This window comes from Rhinolophus sinicus, chromosome 7, assembly GCF_057876585.1.
Source record: "Rhinolophus sinicus isolate RSI-liver-muscle chromosome 7, RSI-T2T, whole genome shotgun sequence".
NCBI classification, from domain to species: domain Eukaryota; kingdom Metazoa; phylum Chordata; class Mammalia; order Chiroptera; family Rhinolophidae; genus Rhinolophus; species Rhinolophus sinicus.
The window spans coordinates 56,267,501-56,280,780 of NC_142507.1; the positions used below are offsets into that span (position 1 = coordinate 56,267,501).

Below are 13,280 nucleotides of genomic sequence, written 5' to 3' on the forward strand. Positions count from 1 at the left end.
TGGAGCTCCTGGGCCAGAAGGAAGAGACCTGCGGAGCTGACCCGAACACAACCTCCAGCCTAAAGTCCAACCTTTTCAGCCAAGCCCAGGCGAGCCCACCCGTACCAGGGGCACGCCAGTCCCCCTGCAGACAGACGAAGGAGAAATAAGAGACGTCAGATGCAATGTAACAGAGCAAATGAGTCAAGGTAAATAATGATGGTAAATTCTCTGTGTCTCTAATTCTGTCTGTCTTCTTATTCAACCACTGGTTTGGGCACCGGCCTCTGTCACTAACTTCATTCCTTCAGGGGTGCAAATGTGAAATAGATAAGGGCTTTGCCTGTGGATAGGGTTATATAGTCAGCAGGCCCAGGCATCAGAAACTGAGTATCAAGAGGAGACTAGATATCCTGAAGACAAACTTCTCGAATTCCACAGATTGGCCTCAGGTACAGTCTATTTTTGAAACACTCAGAAACCGTGTTTAAAGGTGTGTGCTTCTTTCAGTGAGGGAATAAGCATTTACAGGTGCTCTGACTGTCAGTTAGGCATTGCCTTCCTGGCAGCTGAGCAAGCTTTTCTGGCAGGTGCCTCTCTTTTGGCGAACAATAACAGAAAGAGAGGGAGAGAGAGAAGGAGAAGGAGAGGGAGAGGAAGAAACAGCAGAGGAGATTGAATGCAACATTCATTTGTTCTTCCCAGTATAAATAATCATAAAGGGAGACTTGCTTTATTTGTGTGGTCTGAATAACTGCTTTCCCCATGGAGGCTGAGAAAACTGTCCACTCAAGTTCAGGTTTTTTCCCTTTCATAATACAGAGCCATCACCAGTAAGTAATTGTCCAGCCAGGGAACACATTTCCCAGCATCCCTTGGCATTGAGTGGCCATACACCAGTTCTCACCAATGGAATATGGGTGGAAGTGAGGTGGTCACCTCTGGGCCAAAGCCTTCAGGAGGTGGTCACTTTCTCTTCCGAAATGGGCCTCTGGGGCCCTGAAGCTTATACAATTTTGGGTCCTTCTTTAAGGAAAATATATAAAATTATGCATATAGAGGAAGAGCAGGCCCTTGGAAGTGGCAGTGTTTGCTCAATCTGCAGTGAGCTCCTCTCTCCAGGCTGTGAGGGGCTGCTGTGCCCCCCCCCACCTGGTCTCTGGGTCAGGCTCTTCTCCTGTGACTGAAGTGTGCCCTTTCTGTGACAAAGACAGAAAGTAGTCGTTTCATATCACTCAAGCCAAGATGCTAGAAAACAGGAAGTAAGGCAAAGGGAATATTCTGTGGAGGAAGTACAGCTGAAAGCCTGGGACAGGGAACAAGAAAATGAATTAGTCCTTTCGTGTTATCTCTTTGGGCAAATAAACTGCTGGGGCAGAAAAAGAACTACCTGTGGCCTGTGCTTTTGCCAAGGAACTTTGCTCTGTTGTGTGACATCTCTATCTGGCTGGCACTTTCTCCCCTGCTCCCTTTGGCTATGTGTGGTCATGACAGGCCCAAGCGGAAACACATGCAGCCTCTGGCTGGTATGAGCTGAGGTCCTGCTCCTCAGGGTCAGTGTGGGTGGCTGAGGCAGAGCCCAGGGCCTGCTGCAGAAGCAGCTTCACAGAGGGGCCAGCGGCGACCCTGACATTGTGGCTCCCTAGCCCCATGACTTTACAGAGTCCATTAAAGCACCTTAGCTTTGATTGCCTTCTGCAAAAGAATGAGGAGAAAAGGAGGAGAACTGGAGTAGATCAGAGCTATTGTGAATTCTGAGAAGGCTCAGGTTCTAAAAGCCCGAATTGATAGGGTTAGTGGAGTTCCAGGTTCCTCTCCTGCCTTCTCAAGGATTTTGAACGTTCATAGGAAGGAGAGAGTTTTTCAGGCTACAAGGATCAAGGAAGGCTTTCGTGGATGAGGTGACATTTGAAGACATGAGCAAATGAGTGAGATAAATTATCAAATCAGTCACAGTCCTGGAAGGAAATGGGGCACAGTCCAGAAAGTCCATTGCAGGGAATTTAACGGAGGAACCATTTGCAAAGGGCAGGGAAAGGTTTATGGGGCACCAACAAGGAATGGTGACATTCCCTGGGGTTACAGCCTGAACCACCACCAGTGAGTCTGAAGGAGCAAGGAGAGAGTATTTTCAAAGTAGATGAGACTTGTAACCATAGTAGAAGGTCCCAACAGAGCTGAGGCCTCTGAAGCAGGGAGGCAGCCACTGTTATTTGGGCCCAGTAGGGAGCAATCTGGGGGGAAGATTCCTAGAGAGCTCCCTCTTCCACCCTTTGGGTCTTCTGATGTTGCCTCCTCTTGGCAGCTCCCCCCGCCCCCCAACCCCAGCAGCAAAGGCTGCCAATACAGTCCTCACAGGTCAGCCTCTGAGGCCTGAGCAAACTGGAGAGGAACAGGGACCAGACTGGGGTGGAAGGAGGGGGAGAGGAGAGCAAATAAACAATTACCAGCCCAGTCACCTCTCCCTTCAAGGATTTGCAATTTGCTGGGATAGCCTGATGAATAACATATAACTGGGTAAATTGGAGTAAGAGTTATTTGAGTGACAGCTCATACTTCCTGAGCATTGGGTATCAGGCACTGATTGTACCAAAAGCTTCGCACACCCACCCTTGCTCCATCTTCTCAGCCCTCCTATGAAGTCTCACTACGACTCAACCCATTTGGTGGAGGAGGTTAGTGAGGTTAATATGTCCAAGGTGGTAACAGCCAGTGAACTGTTGCAGCCAGACGTGAACTCAGATGGAGAAGCCCAACCAACATGTTGTGCTCCTTGGTCAGGAGCGCAGTCAGTGCCTGCAGCTGGGTCTGTCGACCTTGAACGCTGCCACAGTCACGTTCAGATTCTGAAAGGAGTTTGCATCCCATCCAAAGTGTCCTAAGGGTATTAATAGTTGATGACTCATTGGACATGTATCTTTCCTGAGCTTCATTTCAGCAGCTTTATCCATTCTACCTGCCGCAATTAAGGTTCTCTTCTAAGAAGAAAGTTGCACATTCTCTGACTTCATCCCAGCAACAACTCCCCGTCCCATTGTCCCCTACCTTCCATAAATCCCTGGAGGACCAAAGATGTAAAAGTGCTTAGCAGATGCATCCTGCCTTGTGCTTTATTATTGGTTCTGCTTTAGTACAAAGTTGTTTTTCTCCAGCTTGTTCTCCACTCCCAGAACCCACAGCTCATCACCTGCTTTCTCCCAACCAAAGGATCTCATTCCAGGTGGCGTGAGTGCCCCATGGTGAGACTGGGGTGAGAATGACCGACGCAGGTCTCCGTGGGCCAATCTCTACACTTGGCTTCTTTCTCTGAAATCATCGATTTCTGACATCACAGATGTTGGGGAAGGGGTGCACAGTCCAGCGTTCATCCCCTGTCATGAAGTGTTCCAGCTCTGGAGTAGCACAGAGACAGGTGTCCCAGCCAGATTCCTCTGCATGGAGTCCAGGGGAGCCCTGCCAAAGGCCAGCCCCAACCCCTCCACCCCACCCCGCACCTCTGATAGTAACGCCTGTTTGAGGTGCTGGAGGCATTGCAGAGTCCTGACTAAACCCTGGACTCACCCAGAGTCTGAGTCACAAAGTGACCCAAAGCCCGAGTCAGTCAGAGGAGCAGAGAAATGTGAGCGTCTGAGCCTGGACTGTAGGTGGACATGGGGGTGTGAGCGTGGGGTCAACGGGCTCCACCCTTTTGTCTGTTGACCATCTGCATGTCCGCTCAAGAGAAAGATCGGTTCAGGTCCTCTGCCCATTTCTTTTTTAATTGCAGTTTTGTTTTGTTTGGTGTTAAGCTGTATGAGTTTTTTTTTTAAATAATTTTTGGATATTAGCCCCCCTTATTGGATATATCATTTGCAAATATCTTCTCCCATTCAGTAGGTTGTCTTTTCATTTTGTTGATGGTTTCCTTTGTTCTACAAAAACTTTTTAATTTGCTATAGTCTCATGTACTTATTTTTTCTTTTGTTGCTCTTGCCTGAGGAGACACATCCAAAAAGATTTTGCTAAGAGCGATGGCAAAAATTTCACTGCCTATGTTTTCTTCCTGGAGTTTTACAATTTCAGGTATTACATTTAAGTCTTTTATCTATTTTGATAGATTTATTCTTGTATATGGTGTAAGAAAGTGGTCCGATTTCATTTTTTTGCATGTATCCAGTTTTCACAATACCACTTGTTAAGGAGACTATCTTTACCCCATTGTATTTCTTGGCCTGCTTTGTTGTAATTTAATTGACCACATAAATGAGAATTTATTACTGGTCTCTCTATTCCATTGATCTAGATGTCTGTTTTTCTGCTAATACCATGGCCATGGGGGCCATGGGCATCGCAGTAGTGGCATAAAAGGCTAGTGTGCTAATTGCAGTGTTGAATTGAGTCAGAAGGGAACTGGAAGAAGCATTTAGGCACTTGTGGGAAATGATCAGAATGTGCTTTGGGAAGATTATTCTAGAAGAAATCTATACAACGTCCCGATTGGGGTCAGAGAGGGGGCATCTTGTAGGTGTAGGAGGGACAGAGAGGGGGCATCTTGTAGGTGTAGGAGGCGCTGCACTCAGCCAGCACCCCCAGAGTCTTGGTTGGCAGCCATTTTCCTGCAGACCTTGGAGTGCCACCTGCCTGAAGGAAAGCGCTTTGGCCTCTCACTGCACCCTCATATCTGTCACACCATGGTTTCTAAATGAATGACAGTCTCCAGAACAACTGCTGCAGCTGCCTAGCTGGCTTCATTCTTCACCCCCAACCCCTCCCTGCGTCCCCCCTCCCACCTACCCTTACCCCCTACCCCCACAAGCCCAGCAACTTAAATGAGATTCCTTGGCTTTGGGACAAGGGTTCCTTATGTTAATTTCATCATCTGCCCACTCCCACCCACAACCTCTGCTCGTAGACACACACACACACACACACACACACACACACACACACACACACACACACACCCTCCTCGTGGTTAGCAGCGGCGCCAGCCACGATCCGCGGAGAATCCCAAGCCTTTGAAAAAAATCCTTCTGAAAATATAAAGAAACTAAAAGGGGTAGATAATCTCAAAAGGCTATTTACAGTTGCGTTTTTTTAAATGCTTCATCTGTTTTTGTGTATTCTACCTAGCAACTGGTGAGGAGTAGGCTCAGGGATGCCATTGGCTGGTTGACCCACCACCGGCCAATCCTGGGCCCCGAACCATCACTGGAAATCTTGGGACTCGGATCACAGAGAACGCTGGGTCCCGGGTCTGCTGCCGCGCACAGGCACTGATGCGAGAAGAGGGAAAGTTTTCTTCTCCGTTTTAGGGACGGTTTGCTCTCCCGTTGCGACTGTGCCCATGGGCGGGTTAGAGAGAGGGACAACCGGAAAATCGTCGTTTGAGCTTCCGTGGAGGGAGGAAGACGCAGAAGTTAATTCTGGCAGGTGGGAAGGGAGGGGGCGCTCCATTCCCGGCGGGGCGGGGCGGGGAACGGAGCCCGGGTGGGAAAGGCGGGTGCGGGACGGGGGCTTCCTGGGGGGGCTGCACGCCTGGCGTCACCTGGGGTCCCACAGCCTGAGGCCGGGAGTAGAAAGAGAGGGGAGGGTGTGGAAGAATATCGGGTGACAACTGAAGAAACTCAACTCGGACTGAGAAGTGAGCCGAGCAGGGCGGATCGTTGTATGTTGGCTTATTCCATGGAATGTTCAACGAGTCAGTCAGTCGGGAGAGGAAGGGGGTGTCCAGGACAGACGTGGGGCACTGATGGCACCAACAGGGTCACGAGGGCGTTTACCGAGATCAGGACTGCGGTGCCAAGTCTCCCTGGCTGATTTTCCCGCGCCCACGGCCTGCGGTCCTGCGTCTCCTGGGTGACTCGTCCCTGGTGCTATGGAGCCCGCGGCTTCTCGGCCTGACCCCCTGCTCTTCTTCCCGCTCCTGGGCCTTTCTGCACTGGTCTCAGGTAGGACAGCTTCTGTCAGCGCAGAAAAGTCCCTGCTTCCCTCCGTCTGCGCGCAGGCAGAATGGAGGACCCCAGCGGCGCGCTCTTACTCTCTCATTCCACACGTGTTCACTGACTTTGTACCAACGCCGTGGGCAGAAATGCGCACAACCCCAAATAATCAAAATACCATTTAAGCTTTCAATTCATGTAAAATATGTCAAGATAGTTCACACTTTATTCTAAATGTTCACGTTTTGTATACGGATTTTACATTTTCAGCACATACATGTCAGTTGGGACCAGCTAGTGGGTACCACATACGACAGTGCGAGTTTCTACTATGTCCGGGCACTGGGCTAGCCCAGGGGACAGGAGCAAACCTCTGTGGGGCGCTCATGTGCTTCCCAGCGTTTCTCCCCAACACAAGCAGCCTCAGCAGATTCCCTCCGAGAGATGCCTCACTGCCCCCAGCCGGCTACAGTCCCCAGAGCCCTCAGCCCAGGAAGACTCTGTGTTTAACCCCTGGAATAGCCTCTTCCTTTCCTGCCTTAGATGTTGGCGGCTGGTGCCGGCCTGATTCTGCCCCTTTGTTGAACAGCCCAGTTTTCCGTTGTGGGGCCAGCCAATCCCATCCTGGTCATGGTGGGAGAAAACACCACGTTACGCTGCCACCTGGCGCCTGAGAAAAGTGCGGAGGACATGGAGGTGCGGTGGTTCCGGTCTCAGTTCTCCCCGGCGGTGCTGGTGTACAAGGGCGGGCGAGAGAGGACAGAGGAGCAGATGGAAGAGTACCGCGGACGGACAACCTTTGTGAGCGAGGACATCGGCCGGGGGAGCGTGGCGCTCACCATACACAACATCACGGCCCGCGACAACGGCGTGTACCGCTGTTACTTCCAGCAAGGCAGGTCCTACGACCAGGCCGTCATGCGCCTGATAGTGGCAGGTACGGTGCTGCGCTTTGCTTGGTTGCTTTTTCACAGTGTGGCTCTTGGGGCAAGTTTCTCTCCAGACCTCAGGCCCACTGCAGGCTGGCAGGTTTTTGCCTAGAATCCCATTTAAACGGGGAGGGCTACTCCCTCTGGCCTAGGGTCCACTGAGAGGGTTTGCTCTGCCGAGCTGTGGCCATCGAGCTCTGAGAGGCATACACTGAACTCAGCTGCAGCCTTGAGCAGGGAGAACATTAGTCCCCACAGATTGGATTTCAAAGGGTCTTTGTCAGCAACCGTGCCTTAGAATTAGACGTTTTAGACATATTTCTCTGTCCCCAGGCCTGGGCTCCCAGCCCCTCATTGAAATGAAGGGCCACGAGGATGGGGGCCTCCGGCTGGAGTGCACATCCGTGGGGTGGTACCCAGAGCCCCATGCAGTGTGGAGGGACCCTTATGGGGAGATTGTGCCCGCCCTGGAGGAGGCTTACACCGAGGACACGGACGGCCTCTTCATGGTCACCTTGGCCGTGATCGTCAGGGACTGCTCAGTCAGGAACATGACCTGTTCCGTCAACAACACGCTGCTCAGCCAGGAGAAGGACTCTGTGATTTTCATTCCAGGTCAGTCCCCTGCCCTCTGGGGACCCGCGGGGATACAGGATCCTCAATGGACAGATTGCAACTGGAGCAGGCACGGGGGGCAGGGTGGAAGGGTCCTGGGCCCTGAAGAGCCGAGGCTACAGCTGAGCTGAGGCCTCTCCCCTTGTCACAAAGGACAATCTGAGAGTCTCAAAACACATGAGTAGCAGCTTCTTCTCTGTGGGTGAATATGAAAGTTTCCCTCCTGCTGTGGTTCTTATCCTGCAGCAAGTTTTAAACATTTAGAACAATCATAAAACACGGAGGGTGACATGGGCAGGTGGCTGTCTACACCAGTGGTGCTGTACCCTGAGGCCTCCCTTCCTGCCCATGCAACTTTCCAAGGGTTAGAGCTGGGGAAACTATCTACAGACATTCATAAATTTGTTCAACAAATACTTAGCAAGAAGCACAAATGTTCAAGGCACTGTTCTAGAAACCAAAGAGAAATCAGTGAACAAAATACATGAAGACCCCCTCACATCTAGAACAGCAGACAGTAATCAAAAAAATAATTAAAAGGAGTGAAATACTTAGTTAAACTGTATTAAACTGGATGGTGCTAAGTACTGTAGAGAAGTTAATCGGGGAAGGACTTAGGGAGGGCTAGGGAACTGTAATTATAAATACGATGGCCAGGGATGGTTTCACTGAAAAGATGGCAATTGGGCAAGTGAGGAATGAGCATTTGAGGTCTGAGCAAGCCAGGTAGCAGGAACAGCATATGCAAAGGGCCTGAGGCAGGAGCATGTCTGGCAATTAGTCTTTGGCTTTTAGTCTGAGTGAGACAGGAAACATTGTGGGGTTTTGAGCAAAGAAATACCACGATTTCACTTGGGCTGCCATGCTGAGGACAGACTGCACAGGATGTGAGCGGAAACAGGAGGGCATTGCAGTATTCCAGGCAAGAGCTTCTGTCAGGATGGTGGCTGTGCTGACACTGCAGAGCTGGTTAGCTTTTATCCATCCTGGTCCTTCCCACAGGGAGTCCAGGTGTTCATGCTTCTCTATCTCGTGGGCCCTGTCAAAGGACAAAACTAAAACAATTTAGTAATGAGTTTGACATTTTGTGTTCGATGGAAAACCATCCCTGGATTGGAGAAGTGCAGGGTCTCGCCAGCACTGGAGACTCTTCCTGAGGGATTTTGGGCAAGAGCGAGGGTTGTAGAGGCGGACATGGGTTTGACTGGCAAGGAGGTCGGGGTCTCCTCCTAAGGCCAGCAGGTCCTATTTCCCAGGGCAAGGATCCGGATTGGTGTTGTTAGGTTTCTTTCACAATGTGGTTTCCCACACGTATGTGCAGGCTGACCTGGGTATAGATTTGTGACGTGGGCCACTGAGGTGGCCTCCATTCTGAGGGTGCCAATATATGAATTAACTTCATCAGCTCCCAGCCCTGGCCACCACTGGGGGAGGGGGGCAGTGCAGAGCCAGCATCTATTTTTTCACCTGGGGTCTCTGGGAGAGCAGCCGACAGAGCAGGGACCTGAGGAAGCTCAGGTGCGCATCATGAGGGGCACTTGCACCCTGGGTTTAAGTGCAAGTTGGGAAGTTTCCAACTAAGGAGGGTCCCCTTTTCTCACTAAGTGGGACTTTTCTGGCCCTCTTTCCAGAACCCCTTATTCCCAGCACGTCTCCCTGGATGGTGGCCCTGGCTGTCACCCTGCCTGTTCTGTTCCTCCTCATCACTGGGGGCAGCATCTGTCTCATCAGGAAAATCTACAGAGAAAAAGAGATTCTGTCCATGGAAAAAGATTTAGAAAATAAAGAGAAAGAAATTGCACGTAAGGAACTGGGGAGAGAACGTGTGGAAAAAGAGAAAGAACGTCTAATAAAAGGTAAAAGAGCAGGAGGACAGTTCACTGTCATTCAAAGGACACAGCTCGGGCAGCTATGAGCCTGGGGAACAGGATGAAGAGACAGCAGCTAGGGCTTGGAGCTCTAGTGCCCTTGTCACTAACCCCTCAGAGCTCGCTTTCGCCCAATCAGCAAGTGTTGACTCCATTCACCTGGCTACAGAGAGCACCATATTGTTGAACAAAAGCAAACCTAATAGGTACTGGCAGTATCCAGCCACCTGGTCATATATCATTTCTGATATCTGGATAATTCCCTGGGCATGGGGGAAGGGGAGGAACGGCAGGTTCATAGAAAGTGCTAGGCCTTCATTGTTTAATCCAGACCCAAATCCTCTAGTTCTTCTGTTGAGAACATTCATTTGTTTCTTTTCCTTTTTTTTTTTCAGAGCAACTTCAAGAAGAATTGCGTAAGTTTAGCATTTCCCGACAACTCGATGCACACTTTGTATTCTGCTTGGTTACTGTTGTCTCGTGAGGCTCACCTCTCTGTCTGTCCCATTGCAGGATGGAGAAGAAGCCTCTTACATGCTGGTGAGCGCCTCTGACATTCCCTCAGATCCTGAACTTTCTCCCCACTAGTGAGTCAACAGGACACATGAGAGGAGATAAACAAGGGGGCCTAAGGCAGGCTGGGGGCAGCAGGGGCTGGTGCTGGGGCCGGCTCACTGGCAGCATCCCCCCCACCCTGGTGGTGCAGGCTGGGGGGTGGCAGTGGGTGGGGCCGGCTCACTGGCAGCATCCCCCCCCCCTCCAAAGCAGGACGCCTGTGCGTCTGTCAGGGAATTCCTGTAGCTCTTAGTCAATTCTTCACTTTCTTCCCACTGTCCTTTCTTTTTTAGTGTAATTTCATCCATGACTCCCAGAGGTTGACCACAAAGATAACCTCCCCAAAGGTTACGTTTCAGTAGTTGTTGCCCTTTGGATCCTGGATTAATTTGAAAGAAAATGATATTGGCTTAGCTATTTATAACCTGGGAGACGGTAGAGATGCTGCACAACTGAAGAGCCATGTGTGGGACAGGCAGTAAGCTTCCTCAAGCCTGTCTCGGGTAGACACATAGGTGCCAGAAATGCCTTCCTGCCCCAAGAGAACACTGATACTGTGTCCAGCCTGTGTGGGGAGGGGGTTGGGATCACGGGAGCACACAGAATCCAATTGCCTATCCTCATGAGCATTTTGCATTTTATGATTGGTCACCTTCTGCTCAAAGGCACCAAAGAATCCAGGCCTTACTGGATGCCATGGTCCTTGGACCTTTCCTCTTTAGGTGAATTTTAAAATTGTCCCATCAGGCGAAACAGTGTGGGGAAAGGGGGAAATCACTTTAACACAATAGAAGTTAGGTTGCCTTGGTAATAATAACTGCAGGTGGGAGAGGTCTGCAGACTGTCAGGGTCTCAAGCATTTCCTGTATCCAGAGAGGTCACAGCTGCAGACCTCAGGTTTGTAAAGCAAACCTGAGGCAGCAGGTTGGCTTTTGGGGACATTACCCTCCTTTTTTAACCTTTGAAGGGTACCCTTGTTAGTCATTGAAGTCAGTTGTCAACTGGTTAAACTAGTGGAACACAGAGGACCCATGAAAGGACCTTCCCTGCCCAGCATCTGCGCAGCGAGAAATAGGCCTTAACTGCTTCATGGGGCACAGGAACGGGGCAGGGCCTCCGCTGGTTTAAGCAAAGTTGGAAAGTTTCCAACTAAGAAGGGTCCCAGAGATCATATGCCTTGAGTAGAAAAAGGGGACGATCTAAGCACATGGAGAGAAAGTGGGAGCCGGTGATTGCAGCTCATTCGCTAAACGTTCTCACTTCTTATAGCCCCAGCTATCCTCGACCTGAGGCAACGCTGCCGGCACTCAGGCCAGAGAAGTGCAGCCTCAGTACTTCCCGGTCTGAGAGCTGCCTGGGATCGGGGTCAAGGGGCCTTCGTGGAAAAGGCCGCCACTTGGGGGGGTCTCCCCCAGCTTTGGGGGCCCTCTCTGGGAACCAGGAATTGCACAACCTCCTGAAGCCCCAGGCCTAAACCTGAGACTTCCTCTGCAGCTGATGTGGTCCTGGACCCAGACACCGCTCACCCCGAGCTCTTCCTGGCAGAGAACTGCAGAAGCGTGCGGCGGGGCCCCTCCAGGCAGAGCTTGCCTGATAACCCTGAGAGGTTCGACTGCCGGCCGTGCGTCCTGGGCGGGGAGAGCTTCTCCTCGGGGAAGCACTACTGGGAGGTGGAGGTTGAAAACGTGATGGTCTGGTCCGTGGGGGTTTGTAGGGACAGTGTGGAGAGGAAAGGGGAGGCGCTGCTGATCCCGGAGAATGGCTTCTGGACCCTAGAGATGTTCGGAAACAAGTACCGCGTCTTATCCTCCCCTGCGAAGATCCTTCCGCTGAAGGAGCGCCTCCAGCGGGTGGGCGTCTTCCTGGACTACGAAGCTGGAGATATCACCTTCTATAACATGAGGGACAGGTCACACCTCTACACGTGTCCCCGTTCACTCTTCTCTGGGCCCCTGAGACCCTTCTTCAGGCTGGGGTCTGATGACAGCCCCATCTTCATCTGCCCAGCGTTCACAGGGGCCCATGGGATTACAGTGCCCGAGGATGGCCTGGTTCTTTACAGGCCAGGGGCCCGCCGCCGCCACCAGCACCAATTCCTAGGCTTCAGAGCTAAGTAGAGAAGCCCTGGCCATCTCTATCGGCGGGGCACAGTGCCCCCAGAGGAAAGCCGCCCTCCTGCCCTCTGGTCACAGAAGACCCTTCCAGAGGCTGCCGTGACACCCTCTTCAGGCCTCAGCACCATCTCTCCCTCGTTGGGCTGTTGCTTCAGTAGCTCATTAGCTTGTAGCCATGGGGCAGGGGCCCGTCTCAGGGGAACTAATGCTGCCATATGGCTCCCAACCAAGAAAAGAGTGTGAGAAAGCCACAGGCTGAAAACCTGCTGCTTTGACGTCAGGGTGTCACATTCAGCATGGTGCTTGAGTTGACATCAGGCACCGGGGTCTGAGAGGAAGAAGGGAACCCCAGGGCCTTCTAAGGGGAGGGGGCACCACATTGGAGGTCAGTGACAGAGGAAGAGGGAGCAGAGAGCTGTGAGGGGTAGGGCTGTTGGGGTGGCTAAGCCTCACGGTGACAGCCAAGGGGGTCCCAGAATCTTATGGTCCATTTCTACCTCATCCCTAAGATTTCCAGCCCACACAGTAAGCCTCCCCAGACCTAGAATTGGGATGAAAGAGGAGGACACACCTGGATCTGGCCGGCTCTGGTGCCCCTGCAATACACAAGGAGTCAGTACTCAGCGCCAGTGGCCTGAGCTGAAGGTCCCGGCTGAGCAGGTGAGCAGTGAACCCAGTCAGTCACAGGTCCAGCTCCATGGGGACAGCAGCGGTGTCCAGTTTCTTGTCACGATGCCTTTATATACTTAAAAATTACTGAGGACCTGAAAGAGCTTTCGCTTGTTTTGCTTATATCTGCCAATATTGACTATATTGGATTGAAAGGCTTTAGAGATGTATTTATAATCTATATTTAAATGAAAGTTATAAACTAATTACAGGCTAATATAAATAACATTTTGTGAAAAATAACTTGTTTGCAAAGCAAAATAAATGTTAGTGAAGTGTGTGGAATTGTTTGTTCTGCAAATATTATGTCTGGCTTAAGAGAAGACGGAATTCTCGTATCTGTTGATGTAAGAAATTCCAAACCTGTAGAGAGTTTTCATAAGAGTTTATTTGAGCCAAACTCACGACATTGCCCATCAGCAAGGTCTCAGATGCTCCCGGGAATGACAGTTTGGCAGTACCTTTTGTGCATTTGGAATTAGGGAAGGAAGGGAAGGAAGATGGCGTGAAGGTGGGAGACAGCAAGGTGCAGGACAGTTAACAAGACCATGTGCTCCCTCCCTTGAGGGTGGTTACCCTCCCCGGGGCCTGAAAAAGAGGGTGGCTTCTGGTATTTCAAGGGTCTGTGAA

At 51.1% G+C, this 13,280-nt stretch overlaps 1 protein-coding gene across 9 annotated transcripts in view; it reads left to right on the forward strand.

Moving 5' to 3' along the window:
- The window catches only part of LOC109435923 (butyrophilin subfamily 2 member A2-like), a 12,993-nt gene extending 63 nt beyond the window's left edge, over window positions 1–12,930 (forward strand). The window contains exons 1-10 of one of the 9 annotated variants that reach the window (XM_074318471.2): window positions 1–188; window positions 3,187–4,041; window positions 5,092–5,391; window positions 5,724–5,909; window positions 6,490–6,837; window positions 7,163–7,444; window positions 9,076–9,300; window positions 9,708–9,728; window positions 9,826–9,852; window positions 11,362–12,930. The exon at window positions 1–188 is cut by the window's left edge and continues 63 nt beyond it. In XM_074318471.2, coding sequence (XP_074174572.1) covers window positions 5,837–5,909; window positions 6,490–6,837; window positions 7,163–7,444; window positions 9,076–9,300; window positions 9,708–9,728; window positions 9,826–9,852; window positions 11,362–11,984 — 1,599 coding nt within the window. In that variant the 5' untranslated portion in view covers window positions 1–188; window positions 3,187–4,041; window positions 5,092–5,391; window positions 5,724–5,836 and the 3' untranslated portion in view covers window positions 11,985–12,930. The other 8 variants (XM_074318470.2, XM_019714121.3, XM_019714122.3 and 5 more) reach the window with 8 other exon arrangements.
- The last annotated feature ends 350 nt before the right edge of the window (window positions 12,931–13,280 follow it).